General features: G+C 37.1%; 1 protein-coding gene across 2 annotated transcripts in view; it reads right to left on the reverse strand.

Moving 5' to 3' along the window:
• The window catches only part of LOC126190902 (exportin-6-B), a 348,598-nt gene that overhangs the window by 79,096 nt on the left and 252,339 nt on the right, over window positions 1-17,163 (reverse strand). For both annotated transcript variants that reach the window (XM_049931537.1, XM_049931530.1), the window contains exon 13: window positions 3,954-4,236. In XM_049931537.1, the coding sequence (XP_049787494.1) occupies window positions 3,954-4,236 (283 nt within the window). The remainder of the gene's footprint in view (window positions 1-3,953; window positions 4,237-17,163) is intronic.

Here is a 17,163-nt window from a genome sequence, read left to right on the forward strand (position 1 = left end):
CTTTGAAATTCTGAACGTACAGGGGTAAAATGCAAGGAGTCGAACGTTATATACAACATGTACAGAAACAATATGGCAATTACAAGAGTCAACAGGCATTGATGGGAAGCAGCGGTTGAGAAGGGAATGAGGCAGAGTTGTAGCCTATCGTCAATGTTATTCAATCTGTACATTGAGCACACACTAAAGGAAACCAAGGAAAAATTTGGAGAAGCAGCTGAATGTACTGGACAGCATCTTGGAAGGAGGATATAAGAAAAACATTAACAAAAGCATACAATCATAATGGAATGTAGTCGACTTAAATCAGATGATGCTTAGGAAATGAGACACTAAAAACAGTAGAGGAGTTTGGCTATTACGAAATAAAATAACTGATGTTGCCCGAAGCAGAGAGGATATGAAAATGTAGACTGGCAATGAGAAGAAAAGTGTGTCTCAAGAAGAGAAATCTGTTAACATCAAATACAGATTTAAGTGTTAGGAACGCTTTTCTGAAGATGTATTGTATGGACGTAAGACATGGATGATAAACAGTTCAGAGGAGAAGAGAATAGAAGCTTTTGAAATGCTGTGCTGCGGAAGAATGCTGAAGATTAGATAGAAAGATAATATACCCAATGACGAGGTACTGAACGGAATTGAGAACAGAAATTTGTGGCACAACTTGACTAAAAGGAGGGAGCAGTTTATAGGACATCAATTAGTATTTGAGGGGAGTGTGGGGGTAAAAATTGTAGAGGGATATCAAAAGATGAATCTAGAAAGCAGGTTCAAAGGATGTAGATTGCAGTAGTTATTCAGAGGTGAAGAAACGTGAACAGGAAAGAGTTCACAAGAAGCTGCATCAAACTAGTCTTTGGACTAAAGACAACAATAAGTTCATGTATGCTATGTCAAAATGACACTGTTTGAAATCATTGTGGCAGAGGAGAGGAAAGGAAGAAGTAAAGGGTTCATGTCTGCTTTAATGAAATACGAATATAATCATCATCTTTCCATTAGCATTTCTGAAGCCTCATATACAATACACCAAGTGGATTAGGACTGGGACATGGGCAAAAAAGGTCAAAAAAGTGTGAAAGGCATTACGTTGATTTCATTCGTAACCACCGCTTACACCATTTATTCAATGTGAGCACTGGAAATGTCAACAAGATGCTGCATCTGTAAAATGATCAGATCAACATTTGCTCACAGCACTTCCAGTAGAATCTGAGCAGTGTGTTTCTGTGTACTGGCCTTCTGATGAAGTAGAGACCAAGCATGTCCCTGGTAATGCATTCTTTTAGATATCACCAGAGTCGAAAGTTGTATGGATTCAGATCATCAGATCGGGTGATCTTTCTAGCCATTTATCTGGAAAACCTCTGGAGATAACATGTTCGTGGAAGGTTGCAAGGTTGCATTAAGTGGCTCTTTCAGTGGCAGAGCAACATGTTATGTTGCCCCATATTGCATGAAAACAGAGGTTTCCACGCAGTTGGGCTTTTTGAAGGTAAGAATCACATGCTGTACGAGGTCTCAATAATGTGCAAACGTCATGGTACACCTCACAGACACATTGGGTGTATTCTCTTCAAAGAAGAATGGCTCAAGAATAAAGGTGCTTGTGAATCTTGTGAATTCACACCACACAGTCACGTACAGCAAGTGCAGAGGCTCTTTTTGCACAACATGCAGTATCCCAGATTCTCAACTTCTGTAGCGCAAAAAGTGCCTCATCACTCCACAGAATATTTTGTAGCCACAAGAAAACAACTTCCATCCATGCGAGACATCAAAGAGCAAATTCATAAAATTGGTGGCGATCATGAGGTTTCAGTTGCTGCACAGTCTGGATGAGTACCAGTGAAAAATAGACCGCAAAACATCTCGCACTGTTGAGCATGAGATGAACAATTCTCATGACTCTGCATGAGCACTAGCATGACCTGGGGCATGAGCAGCATACCCCATCAATAACTTCCACTGGAATAGGATGCACTTTTCTATCAGGTACCGCACTGAGCTCACCTATGTTTTCAAATTTCATAATTATCTTCTTTAAACCATTGACACTGGGGCCTCTCCTCTTCATTTGGTGATACTGTCTCCATACTGCAGAGTAATTGCTGCCATTCACATAAAACAGTTTCACTAAGAGTGCTTGGTCTCTCTTCTCTATAGTCATACTAGTCACTCACGTTATGGCTTGTCAAATGACACTGTGGATGTCACCCCATTATACAAACAGTGTATAGCACCAGATCTGCACCTGGTGGCCACAATTGGAACTAATTTGTTTTCCAGATAAACTGGTTTTGGATTAACACATTAGCATATTCACCAAGTTTCTCTCCATACAACAATTACAGCCCACACTGGACATCTGTGAATAGCTGCACTTTAATCATAACCATCCGGTACAAATGCTATTCTGCTTAGTCAAACTGATTGCTTCTAATAATGTTTGCTTATCCCTTACTGATAAGCTTCAAACATCAATAAACATATTCATATCCTTAAGATGAAGAGACCTTCAAAGTGCATAAAATGTGAGAGGCAGCAATACTTGCACACACTAAATAATTTCTCTGCAACAATGAAACACATTACAACAATAATGGGTGTGATGCCTTAGTAGGATGAGGCCGTCTAGAATAATTTACTGTTGAGTCTTTGGGGTGGTGGTATTAGAGGTGGTGCTAGCAGAGGCTACAATACTTCAGCCTAGAGTATTCCAAGCATGTTCCATAGGATTTAAGTTCGAAGAATGGCAAGCTAAACATTTTAGACACTAGATGTCATGTTGGAAGTAGTCATTAACCATGTATGTAACAGGGACTTGCCTTCCATGAGACAGGATTGAAATCCATATGCACCACAAGAAAGGAGCAAGTCAGTCCTACACACCACAGCTAAAACAGTATCCCTAGGAAACACACACAGTGGTGAATGTGCCCCTTACATGACAGTAGCCCAGATGAGAACATTAGCTCCGCTCCCACAAAGTTGGGAGAGTTGTAAAGTGTCCATTGCTTACACTGCCAATAAATGCTGCAAACCCTCCTGAAATCTTCTCCACAGCTGTGATCATTGTTACGGGTGACACTCACCTTCCAGTCCATCTTGGGCTGGTTGTAAGTGGTCTCTTATCTGTAAATTATCAGGTCTTTTGGAGCACAATCCAAATATATTTTCTGTACCACTTTATTTATTACTACTCTCGTGCTGTGTGCTGCAAGTACACAACAGGCAATTCAATCTTTATACTGAATAAATCTGACCCCACAGACTGTTGGCGATCAACTAAATGTTCTTTTTCTGGCTTGCTAAGTATGTAAATTATTTTGGAAATTTCCATCTCAGTTTACTCAGCACAGTGTTGCCTTTAGGCATTTTTTTTGTTGATTCCTATGACCCTTAACTGGGGAAATATATAGGAACACAAAGTAACAGATATAATAAATGTTGCACCTTAGTTTCATACAACATTTATGACAAATGTTATATATATATATATATATATTACTTCCCCCCCCCCCCCCCCCCCCACTCTCACACACACAAAATCCTTTTCCTCTGTAGATTTCAAGATCAGAACCAGTCTTATTTAAGGAAAAGCTCACTTATGCTATAATAATACTGTCTTTTTATGCACTAGGTTACAACAGGCTGCATAGTATATTCATCCTTGTATTCGTTTTATTGGCTCCAAGGAGTGAGTCAGTCATTTGCAATATAGAACACCAACTACCAACATACTGAAAAGTGGGCGACTATGTATGTGAGAAACTGTTGCCTGTCTACAACACTCCTCAAAGAAATAAAAGTCACTGGTTTTCTAGCTGCTGTACTAGACTGTACCCTCATCAATAATAGCAAATATGACATACACATAGAAAAAAAATTAACTTCATGCCTATGAATGTCTACATCTAAAAATGATGATATATAAGAAAATACCATGCCTCAGGTTGGAGATAGTTCATCCTTGGCACAATCTGATACATTTCTCTTATTGCATCTGCTTCCCACAGCCGTAAAGGCCTTACAACATTGGTGAATGACAACAGCAAATGTGCAGCTGAATGGCACAGTCTTTCTGGCTCTCCAGCTTTAGTCAGCAATGGATAAACAGAATGTATGATATCTACCATAACTTGTTCATATACTGCCCTCATACTTCCTTCAGACCTCAACTGAGCAATCCAGTGACACCAGGCTTTTAGAGCAGCAAGAACTTGGGAATGGCTGAAATTAAAGTATTATTAATGCTATTGTAAGTTAAGAAAATAATCATTTAAATACATTGGAGAAAAATAGATAAATAATTACAAAGATTTGAAATAGGAAGTGTTGCTTTGTTTATTATTCTGTAATTTTTTAAAGAAACTCAAAATATATAATATTAAAGAATTATTTAGCCTGATATGAAACAGAAGTGTTAATACATTTCTTGTGGCAGGCATCTTCACAGCAGCTGTCTACAAATTGCAGTACTTCAAAAGAAATACTGTCTTTTGCATGTTGGACATTAAGTTTTTTTTATTTAACTTGGGCACCCAGACATATTTTGCCTTAGTTACAAGGTAGCTACAAGGAGCGTCCGGAAATAATGTGAGACCTTTTTTTGCTTGCATATATACAAGTAGGTACGCATACAAGCTATAATAGATTTAAAACAGTTTATTGAAATTTTCATAATAAAATGGAAAAGCCCTTACAGACCAGCAAGTAATTCCATTCTTCGTAAGCCAAGCCAGGTTACCACAAGACAGGAAATGTGTCTGGGTGCACAAGTTAAATACTTAATTTGCAGCACACAAAAGGCATTCTTCTTTTGAATTACAGCAATTTAGAAGTTTCAGTATCTATCAGATAGAAACACAAGCTATGAAAAAGGGCAGGGCCATACATTAATAGCTTTAGTCAAACCTGTTCCAGTATTAAATTATTTAAACATTAATAGCTTTAGTCAAACCTGTTCCAGTATTAAATTATTTAAAGAATATTTCACATCATACAACAAAAAGACAAAATGAATATATTCAGCATTTTACAATTTCAGTATCATATATTCTTTCTTAAAAATCTCCACAAAGACATATTTAAAAAGAAAATAGTGACTGGATACAATTGGATGGTTAGCTAAGAATCACAATTACATAGTGTGTTACAAAACATAGCAAAGTGACAGTTCATCTGATTACTGTATTCTATTATACTGACAATGATAAAATACAGTATCATTACCACACACACACACACACACACACACACACACACACACACACACACACACACACACACACACTGTAGTAAATGTACTGAGAATTAAGTGGGGAAAAAATGGGGACAAGGTAGAAACATTAAGTTAAGAGACCCAAATACTTAGATATAAAACAAATAGTTGAAAAGTAAGGAAGCTCAATGATTTAAATAATGAAAACTGCATCCGTTACTTATGTTTTGATGCTTAGCACAACGTGTTTTGAGAATTTATGCTCTTCAAGTGCATTTGTATATTTATTAAGATGAATATGTTTGGTGATGGTTGTATGCATGATTTTCTGCCTCTCTTGCAGCTTTTGGCGATTAGAAGGTGTTGTGACTCTTTCATTATACAGATTATCACATAACCACAAATCATTACTTACAATGTTTGTTTACAAAGCATGCTACAAAGACATTATGACACTATTCTCATAATATCTTAGTAGCATGTTTTATAAACAAACAGTGAGAGTGATGATTTGCTTGTATGAGATATTATGTATAATGGAGGGAGCAGAATACCTTCTAACTGCAAGAAGACACAACAGTGGCAGAAAATCACACATGTCATCACCAAACATATTCATATAAACAAGTACACAAATGCACTTGAAAAGATTTTGCTAAGCATCAAAACACAAGTAACTGGGTAGTTTTCTTTATCATACTTTATGGACTGTAAGACACTTTTTTCTTCTGAAAATTGCCTCCAAATTTCAGGTGCAACTTATACTGAAAATTCATATAAAAATGTCTAGTGTTTGATTTAAATTTTCTGTCAGTCTTAACCCTATGCTTCCCAGGTCACTTTTTATCACCCACTGACCCAGGTGTGGTCTGAGTGACCACTGTATTTAAACAGCCATAAAAATTGCATTCAGCAGTTTCAGTGGAACAGTTCAGATTTTATGTAAAAGGTTGCATTAATACCACACAACAAATTTATTATAATAAATTTTAAAGTTGATTTTTTTGAAAAAAAAAAACCGTATTTAAACAGAAAACTGTACAAACTAAACATAGTTTACATGATAATGTCAATGCTATGAAAACTCAAATACCTCCCACTCTAAATTTTACTTTTTGCTATATTTGTATTGTTTATTATTCATGCAATTAAAAAACATAACTCCCACCAAACATTCACAAAATGAAAATTACATTAGTACTTTTTAGATGTTTAGTTTCATTCTCAGAGGTTTTCTTTGCACTCGCTGGAAATTTTGTACAGATTGGTTTCTTGCAACAATGGCCAAAATAAGATGTATTTCCCTTCTTTTTTGGATCATACACAGAGCATGTTTTGTGTTTTTTCAATCATTCTGCAACAACTTGTACTCTTAGTTCTGCTACACCCAAAATATGGTGAAGGATGCACGAAATTCACATAGCCTTATGTTCACTTTCATTTTCACTGCCACTGTCCAATCCAACATCACTTCCTAAACTCTTCTCAAATTATTTTAAAACAGTATCCTCAAAGTCAGTGCCTGTAACATGAACAGTAGACGTAGCTCTGGCTACTGAATCAATAATGCATCATCCCAGGTGCAGTCTGAGAGATGGCTAGGATGAAAGAAGAAGTAATAGTACAGGTCCACATCATATTCAAATGGCTGCTGACAAAGGAAACCATGGCAGCTTCAGAAAGAACAACTACGTAACACTGTAATTTCCTACCCTCAGCATTATGCATTAGCAGTGGAGTAACAATAAATGCTAGCAGCCTGAGGGACAACACCTGGGACCCAAGGGTTAAAAATGGCCATATATTCAGTGCCACATGAAACCTCTCTCTATTTGGCAACATTGGATTCAATTGGCAGCAGCTTTGCACCAATGCAATGATCATGAGTTGCAGGGATTCACAAACTTGCTAACACTGTCTCCCTCCCACCCTACCATCACAAGCCCGGAATACTGTCTAGCCTATGATGTGGCATTGCACTCAACGGTGCCAGTAAACTTGAACTGAAAGTGATTTGTGTTATCGGTCACAGTATAATATTTTTGTTAGTAGCTATAGTTTCATAATAGAAAAAAAAAAAGATATTCATATGATGCAGGCTATAAATGGAAAAGAACAGTATATGCAAAAGAACAAGTAAACAGAGCAGCTGAGCAGCATTTCAGCCCTTTAACAACAGAAAAAAACCATTCAGGGCAGCCAGGCTAATAAAGAGGAACAGAAAAAATGTAGATGACTAAATGTGCAAATAGAGGACTGAATGCAAAATGGCCAAAACTAGAAGAAGATGTATTCAATTGGATTCAAGGACACTGTCAAAATGGCATTGGAATTAATACAAAAAAGATTCAAATACACGCTTGTAAGCTAGCACTACAGTGGACTTAACAAATTTTAAGGGTGGAGTTGGTTGGTGCTACAGGTTTATGAAGCATCATGGACTTAGCATGCCAACCAAAACCAAAACATCTCAGTAAATGCCAGAAGAGTAGGAAGAGAAAATATCTTTCTATTACTTTGCTATTCAACATCACAAGAAAACCAGTGTGGAACTAAGCCAAACAACAAGTATGGACGAAACTCCTCTGGCATTTGATTTGTCGAGTAACAGAACTGTTGTCATGAATGATGCTTAAACTGTAACTATAAAAACAAGTGTACACGAAAACATGCACTACACTGTTGTCCTTCCATGTTATGCTGAAGGTAATAAACTCAATTCAATGATAATTTTCAAGCACAAAAGAATGCCAAAATCTTTTGAAATCCTGCGAGGTGGTGTTGTTCAGGTAAATAATGACTAGATGGATGAGGCTGGTACGAAAGTATGAATTAACGGAGTGCAAGAGAGAAGAAAAGGTGCTTTATTAAAGAAGAGTTCCCTTCTTGTGCTAGATCAGTTTAGTAGTCATGTGAAAAATTCTGCGGAAGAGAAATTGAGGCAGAGAAATATAGAGATTGCCCTTATTCCAGGATGACTTACTTCACAATTGCAACTTTTTGATGTCTCAATAAATAAACTGTTTACAGTATATAAGAGAGAGGAATGGAAGAAATGGATGGTGAATGAAACCCAACATGAATTCACACCAAAGAGAGCTTTAAAACAATCTACAATCAAACAAGTATGTTAGTGGCTAAAACAGTTTTGGCTAGATTGAGAGAAGCAATTATTGTTATATCTTTGAAGAATTGTGGCATAAGTAATGCTCTCGATGACAGTGGAGAGCACCTTATATATGAAGAGGACAGCGATGACAGTGAAGAGGGAGGAGGAGGAGAATTATTTCAGATGACTACTTTCAGAGATGACTACTTTCAGAGATGACTACTTTCAGAGATGACTACTTTCAGAGATGACTACTTTCAGAGATGACTACTTTCAGAGATGACTACTTTCAGAGATGACTACTTTCAGAGATGACTACTTTCAGAGATGACTACTTTCAGAGATGACTACTTTCAGAGATGACTACTTTCAGAGATGACTACTTTCAGAGATGACTACTTTCAGAGATGACTACTTTCAGAGATGACTACTTTCAGAGATGACTACTTTCAGAGATGACTACTTTCAGAGATGACTACTTTCAGAGATGACTACTTTCAGAGATGACTACTTTCAGAGATGACTACTTTCAGATTTTAAAGGTCAGTTTGGTTTTATAAACTAAGAACGTTTTTAGTCTAGCTTTGCACTCTTACAATAAAAATGGCAAAAATGTTATTTAAAAAACTGCTTAAAAATTAATGTACTTCTTACAGTCTGTAGCTTCTTTTGATCCGTAAAATATGGTATTTAACTCATGAATGAGGCAGTTTCAGACTTTCTTGAAACATCTAATATGATGAACGAAATTAAGGAAGCTCAAATTATACAGAATGTAAGTTCGGAAGAGGGATGCTGTAACTGCAGTTATACAGGGAATGAAAAAAAGTGTGATGTAGATTTAAGACGTGATAAACAAATAGGCTTCATTAATGCACTATTTTCATATAGCTTAGCACACAAACGATACAAACTCTTTGTGGGCCATATTTGTCAGTTGTAATTTGCAAAGCAAGGTAGATATTATGCTTGGATAACTAAACCAACAAAAAAGCTATTGACAATTTTTAAAAATATTTCCTTATGCTGGCAAGATTAGGGCACCTTCTGTTACATCTAACTAGGAATTTTATATTTTTTACATTACATTCATACTGACACAAGTTATATAAAGAATTACATTTAATATGTGCTACAACACCTAGATTTAACTATAACATAACTAATGAAACACAGTAGTAGCTATAGTAAGAGAAAGCACAGTTTATATTAGTCCATAAAAAGTAGAACAATGAAGTCAGACTACAGCCAGGTTGGTTTAAATTATGGTCAATGGCAGCAATAAATGTAACAGAAGTTATGGGAGAGGATTGTGATAGGACACAGATAATGAAGATATTGGGGAAAAAAAGTGGAGTGACAGAGAAGATGGAAGCATTTGATTTCCTGTTTCCCAGAGAGAATATGGCTAAGAAGTTATGATGTTGGCAAAAGAGGGCTATAGCTTACTCTCACGTGGCAAAGTGCTCTGCACTGTGCACAGTTTTATGTTCATTCTGCTTAAGACTATGGATTTGTTTTCACATTGTACACACCTGCAGACATCAGTACCATGCTTGATTGACCTGTGAGCCTTAATAATACACGTCCTCCGAGATGGACAGATGTGGAGGATAAGGGTGGCTTTAACTGAAGTTTCAGATAGAAGAGTTGTTTGAAAGTTTAGCTGATGGGGAAAAAAGGGCCAGTCCTTTGTATTGTGTGGACAAGAACTGAAGATTACAATGCCTCATCAATAGCTCTGGTGTGTACTTTCAAATAAATCCCCGCAGGCAGTCTGACAGCTTTGCACCTACCTGATGGAAGCAAGGCTAAAAAATGTATAAAACAGCTTTAGGGAATCTTAACTTTAAGTTATAAGATGAGAAGTCATGTGCATCGACAGAATATGTGGTAGTCTTTTAATCTTCATATAATGTGAAAAACTACAATGGTAGTCATTAAGTTTTGATTAAATACAAAAAAGGTTTACACATTTTTTTTGTTTGTTTGCAGGTATGTGTCCACAATCCTAGTTCACAGCAGAACCTCTTGCCACGATACTGTAGCTTGCTGGCAGAGAAGCCAAAATTAAACAGTGCAGTCCACTGATAAAGTGGAATACCACATAATCATTCATTCTCAGCAGCAGCACCAGGAATGTTAAGTTGTTTCAGGCCACTCCAGACAGTTTAAAAAGTCGTCTGGATTGGTAAAACTACAAGACATACAGAAAAATGACATATCAGAGGTTAGAGCATCTCTCCGGGTTTTGGTTCATAATATGTGACGCGATATAGTTGTAGAGCAGGCGGCTAGGGAGTGGACGTGTCTGAACATGTAGACAAATCATCTGTCTCACACAGTCACATCAAATTAGTTGATGCTTGCAGATAGGCAACCCAATGAATAAATTTCCATACTAGGCTACTGTCATTCACCTTACCACTCTCAGCAGCAGTGACTTCAATGAATGATACACAAGTATTCAGGTTTGGAGCATATTATTGTCATATTTAGAGGAAATGGACATAAAGATGCATATTTTTGACATTTAGAGGTAATATTGAGGTTTATTTTGTTCCCTGACAACCCAAGAACCTCCCAGGATATTAGGCCAATAGATTTCCAAAATGAGATAATACGGGATGAGCTATCAGAATAAAAGCCTTTCAGGTAAATGTGGATAGCTTATGGAGGGACATAATCTTGTTTTTCCACTTAGGTAGTTTCTCGGATAAGGATGCTAAAGACTTGTGATGATTCATTGTTGCAAGATGGACTATCAGAGTAGAAATGTGCTTTGGTATTTGTTGCCCGCAGTTAATGCGTATTCAGGTCATTCACCTGATCTCTGCAGTGCGCCAACAATGCCCTACTAGCTGTTGTTGGCATTTCGGAATATGAATCATTTTTGCGTGTATTTCCGTGCTGTTCACAATGACTCTTTGCTACCTTCTTCAAATTACAAATATGCCCCGGCTAAAAACCAATAATTTATGGAAATGGATCAGGAGTGACTGTGCTTTCACAACGGACAGTTAAATAATATTCTCCCAAGGTTAAATAATATTCTCCCAACTATGTGAAAAAGAGGTAAGTTAAATTTTGTAAATTTGCATACATGTTTTCTAAGTAGGAATGGGAGGGGGGGAGGGGGGACTTTTAGGAATTATCTTCGGTGTTATTGAAAATTAACAAAATGTTAAATGTTGCAAAGGGATCTAAGTTCCAATTTTTAGGAACTTATTTGTAGTCTTAATTCACTTTTTTGAGTGACCATCTCAAGTGTATACACTGTTCTCTTACATTTTTGTACAACTGCACATATTTATTGATATTTACTCATTTCTCCAATGCTTTAGGTCAAGGTTGAGAAAAAAATTCAACTGGATCAGCATAAAAAGACATTTCAGCACCAGAACAATGTAACCAAGACACAGTTAAAAACTCTACAGCAACCACTGATATCCTCATTTTCGAAGCATATGGATGACAAAAATGAGTTCAAAAATGGCTCTGAGCACTATGGGACTTAACATCGGAGGTCATCAGTTCCCTTGAACTTACAACTACTTAAACCTAACTAACCTAAGGACATCACACACATCCATGCCCGAGGCAGGATTCGAACCTGCGACCGCAAGGCTTTAATATAAGCAAACATCCCCTTGAACAAGCTGGAGAAAGAAGGATTAAGGACCTTCTTGAAAAAAATACACAGGAAAAGATATTCCTCATGAGTCAAAGCTCAGAAAGAACTATGTGGACCCACTGTATGAAAAGGTAAGGTTTTTCGGAAATTTTTATGAAAGTAAGTATGTGAAAGTCAATGGATGTAATTTGGTATATACATGGACCAAAATAATAGTTGTTTAATTTAAAAAACTCAAAAATAAATTTAAATTATCTTTGAATATTTATTTTTGTAAAATGAACATTGTTACTTGAACATAAAAAAAACTACATTTAAAGTGAGTGAAGTTTTTCAATAAATGAAACGACAAAAGAAGAAAGGACTTGAGAAGGAGACTGTCTTGAAACGTTCACTGCAAAAAAGAAAGTAAATTTATTTTTAAAGAATATAATTCTTTGTGCGAATTAAATTACTATTATTTCGGTCAATGTATATACATAAGAAAATAGTCAAAATATAGGTAGGTGCTAAAACGGATATAGTTTGTTTTCATGTGTATGTCTCTTACGTAGTGTCCACATGTTTATGTGTGTTTTTTTTAAATTTAGTTTCTCTATTACAGACATTGGAGAATATTAGGAAAGACCACTGATTCTTGCAGTCAGTATATGGTGCACATCATAGTTGGAAAACTCTCTGCTGCCAAGGCTAGACGAGGACACCTCACACTGTGTAAAGTAGTGGAACGAACGACACACGCCACGATTGTACGCACAGTGCAGGAAGCATTGTGTAAGTTTCGCCAATACTGAATAGTTTAAAATAAATTATAGATAATATAAGAGTGCAGTTTTTCACATCATATCCTGAGCCAATAATTAGTTTTTCACATCATGTTCCAAGCCAATAATTAAATAATAAAAAAATTGTAAAATTTGTAAAATCCTCTGATTTCTTCTAGGTGTGCTATGGAGATGTGAAGATCAGAAATGTGGGGAGAACAAGGTTTTGGCCTTTGCGACGGATAGTGACACATATATGCTGAAGGCCGCAGAGTGTCTCTGAAATGTTTTACCCTAAAATTATTCACCTCACCTGTCTGGCTCATGGCATCCATCGAATTGCTGAAGAGGTCAGAGCCACATTGCCAGAGATCAACAGCCTTATATCTTTGGCAAAGAAGGTTTTCATCAAGGTACCAAGTCATTGTGAGAGCTCTCAAGACTGCTCACCCTGACTATCCTCTGCCACCTGAACCAGTCTTGATGAGGTGGGGAACGTGGATTTCAGCTGCAAACTATTATGCAGACAACCACAGAAGAGTTGAAGAGGTATGGACGCATATGTAGTCCTGGATAAATTGAATAAGCAAAAAAACAAACACAACACAGAATTTCAATGTTGTTGTTGTTGTTGTGGTGGTCTTCACTCCTGAGACTGGTTTGATGCAGCTCTCCATGCTTCTCTATCCTGTGCGAGCTTCTTCATCTCCCAGTACCTACTGCAACCTACATCCTTCTGAATCTGTTTAGTGTATTCGTCTCTTGGTCTCCCTCTACGATTTTTACCCTCCATGCTGCCCTCCAATACTAAATTGGTGATCCCTTCTTCTATTCAAGTTGTGCCACAAACTTCTCTTTTCCTCAATCCTATTCAATACCTCCTCATTAGTTACGTGATCTACCCATCTAATCTTCAGCATTCTTCTGTAGCACCACTTTTCGACAGCTTCTATTCTCTTCTTGTCTAAACTATTTATTGCCCATGTTTCACTTCCATACATGGCTACACTCCATACAAATACTTTCAGAAACGACTTCCTGACACTTAAATCTATACTCGATGTTAACAAATTTCTCTTCTTCAGAAACGCTTTTCTTGCCATTGGCAGTCTACATTTTATATCCTCTCTACTTCTACCATCATCAGTTATTTTGCTCCCCAACTCGATATTAACAAATTTCTCTTCTTCAGAAATGCTTTCCTTTCCATTGCCAGTCTACATTTTAGATCCTCTCTACTTCGACCATCATCAATTATTTTGCTCCCCAAATAGCAAAACTCCTTTACTATTTTAAGTGTCTCATTTCCTAATCTAATTCCCTCAGCATCACCCGAATTAACTCGACTACATTCCATTATCCTCGTTTTGCTTTTGTTGATGTTCATCTTATATGCTCCTTTCAAGACACTGTCCATTCCGTTTAACTGCTCTTCCAAGTCCTTTGCTGTCTCTGACAGAATTACAATGTCATTGGCGAACCTCAAAAGTTTTTATTTCTTCTCCATGAATTTTAATACTTACTCCAAATTTTTCTTTTGTTTCCTTCACTGCTTGCTCAATATACAGATTGAATAACATCGGAGAGAGGCTACAACCCTGTCTCACCCCCTTCCCAACCACTACTCCCCGTTCATGCTCCTCGACTCTTGTAACTGCCATCTGGTTTCTGTACAAATTGTAAATAGCCTTTTGCTCCCTGTATTTTACCCCTGCCACCTTCAGAATTTGAAAGAGTGTATTCCAGTCAATGTTGTCAAAAGCTTTCTCTAAGTCTACAAATGTAGGTTTGCCTTTCCTTAATCTATTTTCTAAGATAAGTTGTAGGGTCAGTATTGCCTCACATGTTCCAATATTTCTACAGAATCCAAACTGATCTTCCCCGGAGTAGGCTTCTACTAGTTTTTCTATTCGTCTGTAAAGAATTCGTGTTAGTATTTTGCAGCCGTGACTTATTAAACTAATAGTTCAGTAATTTTCACATCTGTCAACACTTGCTCTCTTTGGGATTGGAATTATTATATTCTTTTTGAAGGCTTAGGGTATTTCACCTGTCTCATACATCTTGCTCACCAGATGGTAGAGTTCCGTCAGGACTGGCTCTCCCAAGGCTGTCAATAATTCTAATGGAATGTTGTCTAGTCCTGGAGCTTTGTTTTGACTCGGGTCTTTCAGTGCTCTGTCAAACTCTTCATTCAGTATCATACCTCCCATTTCATCTTCATCTACATCCTCTTCCATTTCCATAATATCTGTAGTCATGAAGAATATAAAGTTGTAGAATATTGATAGTCTTTGCTTTATTTACAAAGCTTCATGAGTTTTCACAAAAAAACTTCAGAGGCAACTGTTGCAGATAGCAAGAGGAGAACTGCACCAGAAATTACCGGAGAAAATCCCTGCCTTCGCCTCCTCTCCTCTCTCCTCCTCCTCCCCCCCCCCCCCTGTCTGGGCATAAAAAATAAATTAACTTTGAAGCAAAGACAAAAGAATAAACAAAATAATAGCAATCAGTTTAAAAGTGTACATTTTTGCACATTAGAGACATTAAAATCAGCTGCTCGGTCACATTAAACACCACACTGGCCCGCTCCAAGTCTGTGCCACTTTTAAATGGCAGCCTCCATTAGCCCTTTCCACATCAACAATGAGTGGCACTAGATTCTGCAAATTTTGTTTTCCACTCTGATGCGAAGTCCCATTCAACATGATTTTTGGTCTTCTTTATACTTTTACAAAATTAGCTGCAAATAGTTTATTTCTAGTTGTTTTTACATTGGTTCATGATAAGCTTGTTTTGCTGTTTTGTGCCATTTTCAAGCATTCCTGTTGACATTACATTTCTCTGTTATTTTATTCGATGTCCATGTATCACCGTTATGAGAATTTTATTTTATATTATGCTTATGTCTAGATGGAGTGATATCCATAAAACATATTCAAATGTAATTTCCTTTCCTCCACACTGGGGAGGCTGCGACATTTATTGATTGCAATTAATCTAGAACTCAGGCTACTCTACTGATCAATTTGTCACCACAACCAAGATTTCAGGAGGTGGTGGTGGTGGTGGTGGTAGTGAGGGGTGGCGGGGGTTGCAATACCACACACTAGCCAAATGATGTTAACGTACTCTATCTTTTTCTGTTTAATAATCAACTGCTAAGTCTAATCAAAAGCTAACTCCACGATATAACCTACAGGTAGCTTATTTATCCCTATGTCACTTTTCACAGCAGTTTATCACAACAAATCATAATAAAAGATGCATTTTGGAGAGATCATTAATGTGGTGTGTGTTAGCTTCACAGCATGCTTAATGTTTTTGGTATTTTCATTTCTAAACTTCAGATGGTTAAAGTTTTGTGCGCTCAAACAATGGTGTTTAGGAGTTCGTGTGATGAAACAGTGATGTTTCTATGATGTCATGGATATCATGCCGTGTGGCTGACATGAGCAATTGCTCTGTTAAAATTGCGTGTATATCTTGCCTGGATTTACATTGTTTTTGTTCTGGATTCATGTTTACATTGGGTCTGGGTGCACCAAGTTCCTTCACTTCTATCCTGCCGCGTGTTCCAACATTTTACCTGATAAATTATATTTTTTTCAAACTTGTGGTGTTCTGCTGTTATTCACAAGAATGTAAAACTCACTAAAATCATGCATAATAACTCACAAAAAGAAACTTGCTAATGAAGCAAGTTACCGCAATCAGCAAGCAAGGGCGCATATTTTGTGCACTTTTCCTCTCATCATTAGTAAAACTCTTGCTAGGTGATGATGCTTATGTTACTGTACTCTAGGACACTATGGCGAGACATTTGCAAACTTATTACAATAGTGGATAGAGCAGCCAGTAGCAGAAACAAAAAGAACTATCTGAAACACTATTAATGCACTAATACTAAATGTCAATTAATGATACACCAAAGTATAACAGAGATATACAAAGACAGGGGTTCAACAGTGAAGTTTCAGAAACTCTTTTTATTAATGTAGGTTGATTCTTACAAAGAAGAAGACAGCAACAAGCCACTCTTTTTATTCCTTTTTGTGGTATGCAGTGGAAATGAAAATTATTTGCAGGATGGTAGGACACCATCAGGCTGACATACCTGAGCCTTTGGGACACCTGTAAGAGCTTTATTCTGATGAAGACATGCTCCCTAAACTCTGCTACATTGAGCTAAGCAGCATTTCAATGTGCAGCCTTAAGACTAGCTACTACCTGTTTGAAAAACATTGCTTGATATCACATATCAACACTTCCAAAGACGCTGACAGGCATTATTTAAATCCATGTGGGAAATACGCAAAATGCATTCTGATAAATTAAATTATGTAATACGTTAGTGAGACACTTACTTCAATACATATTTTGGGCCAGCTCTGCCTCAGAGCTGGCCCAAAATATGAGCCATGCCTGG

Source organism: Schistocerca cancellata, chromosome 1 (genome assembly GCF_023864275.1).
Source record: "Schistocerca cancellata isolate TAMUIC-IGC-003103 chromosome 1, iqSchCanc2.1, whole genome shotgun sequence".
NCBI lineage: Eukaryota > Metazoa > Arthropoda > Insecta > Orthoptera > Acrididae > Schistocerca > Schistocerca cancellata.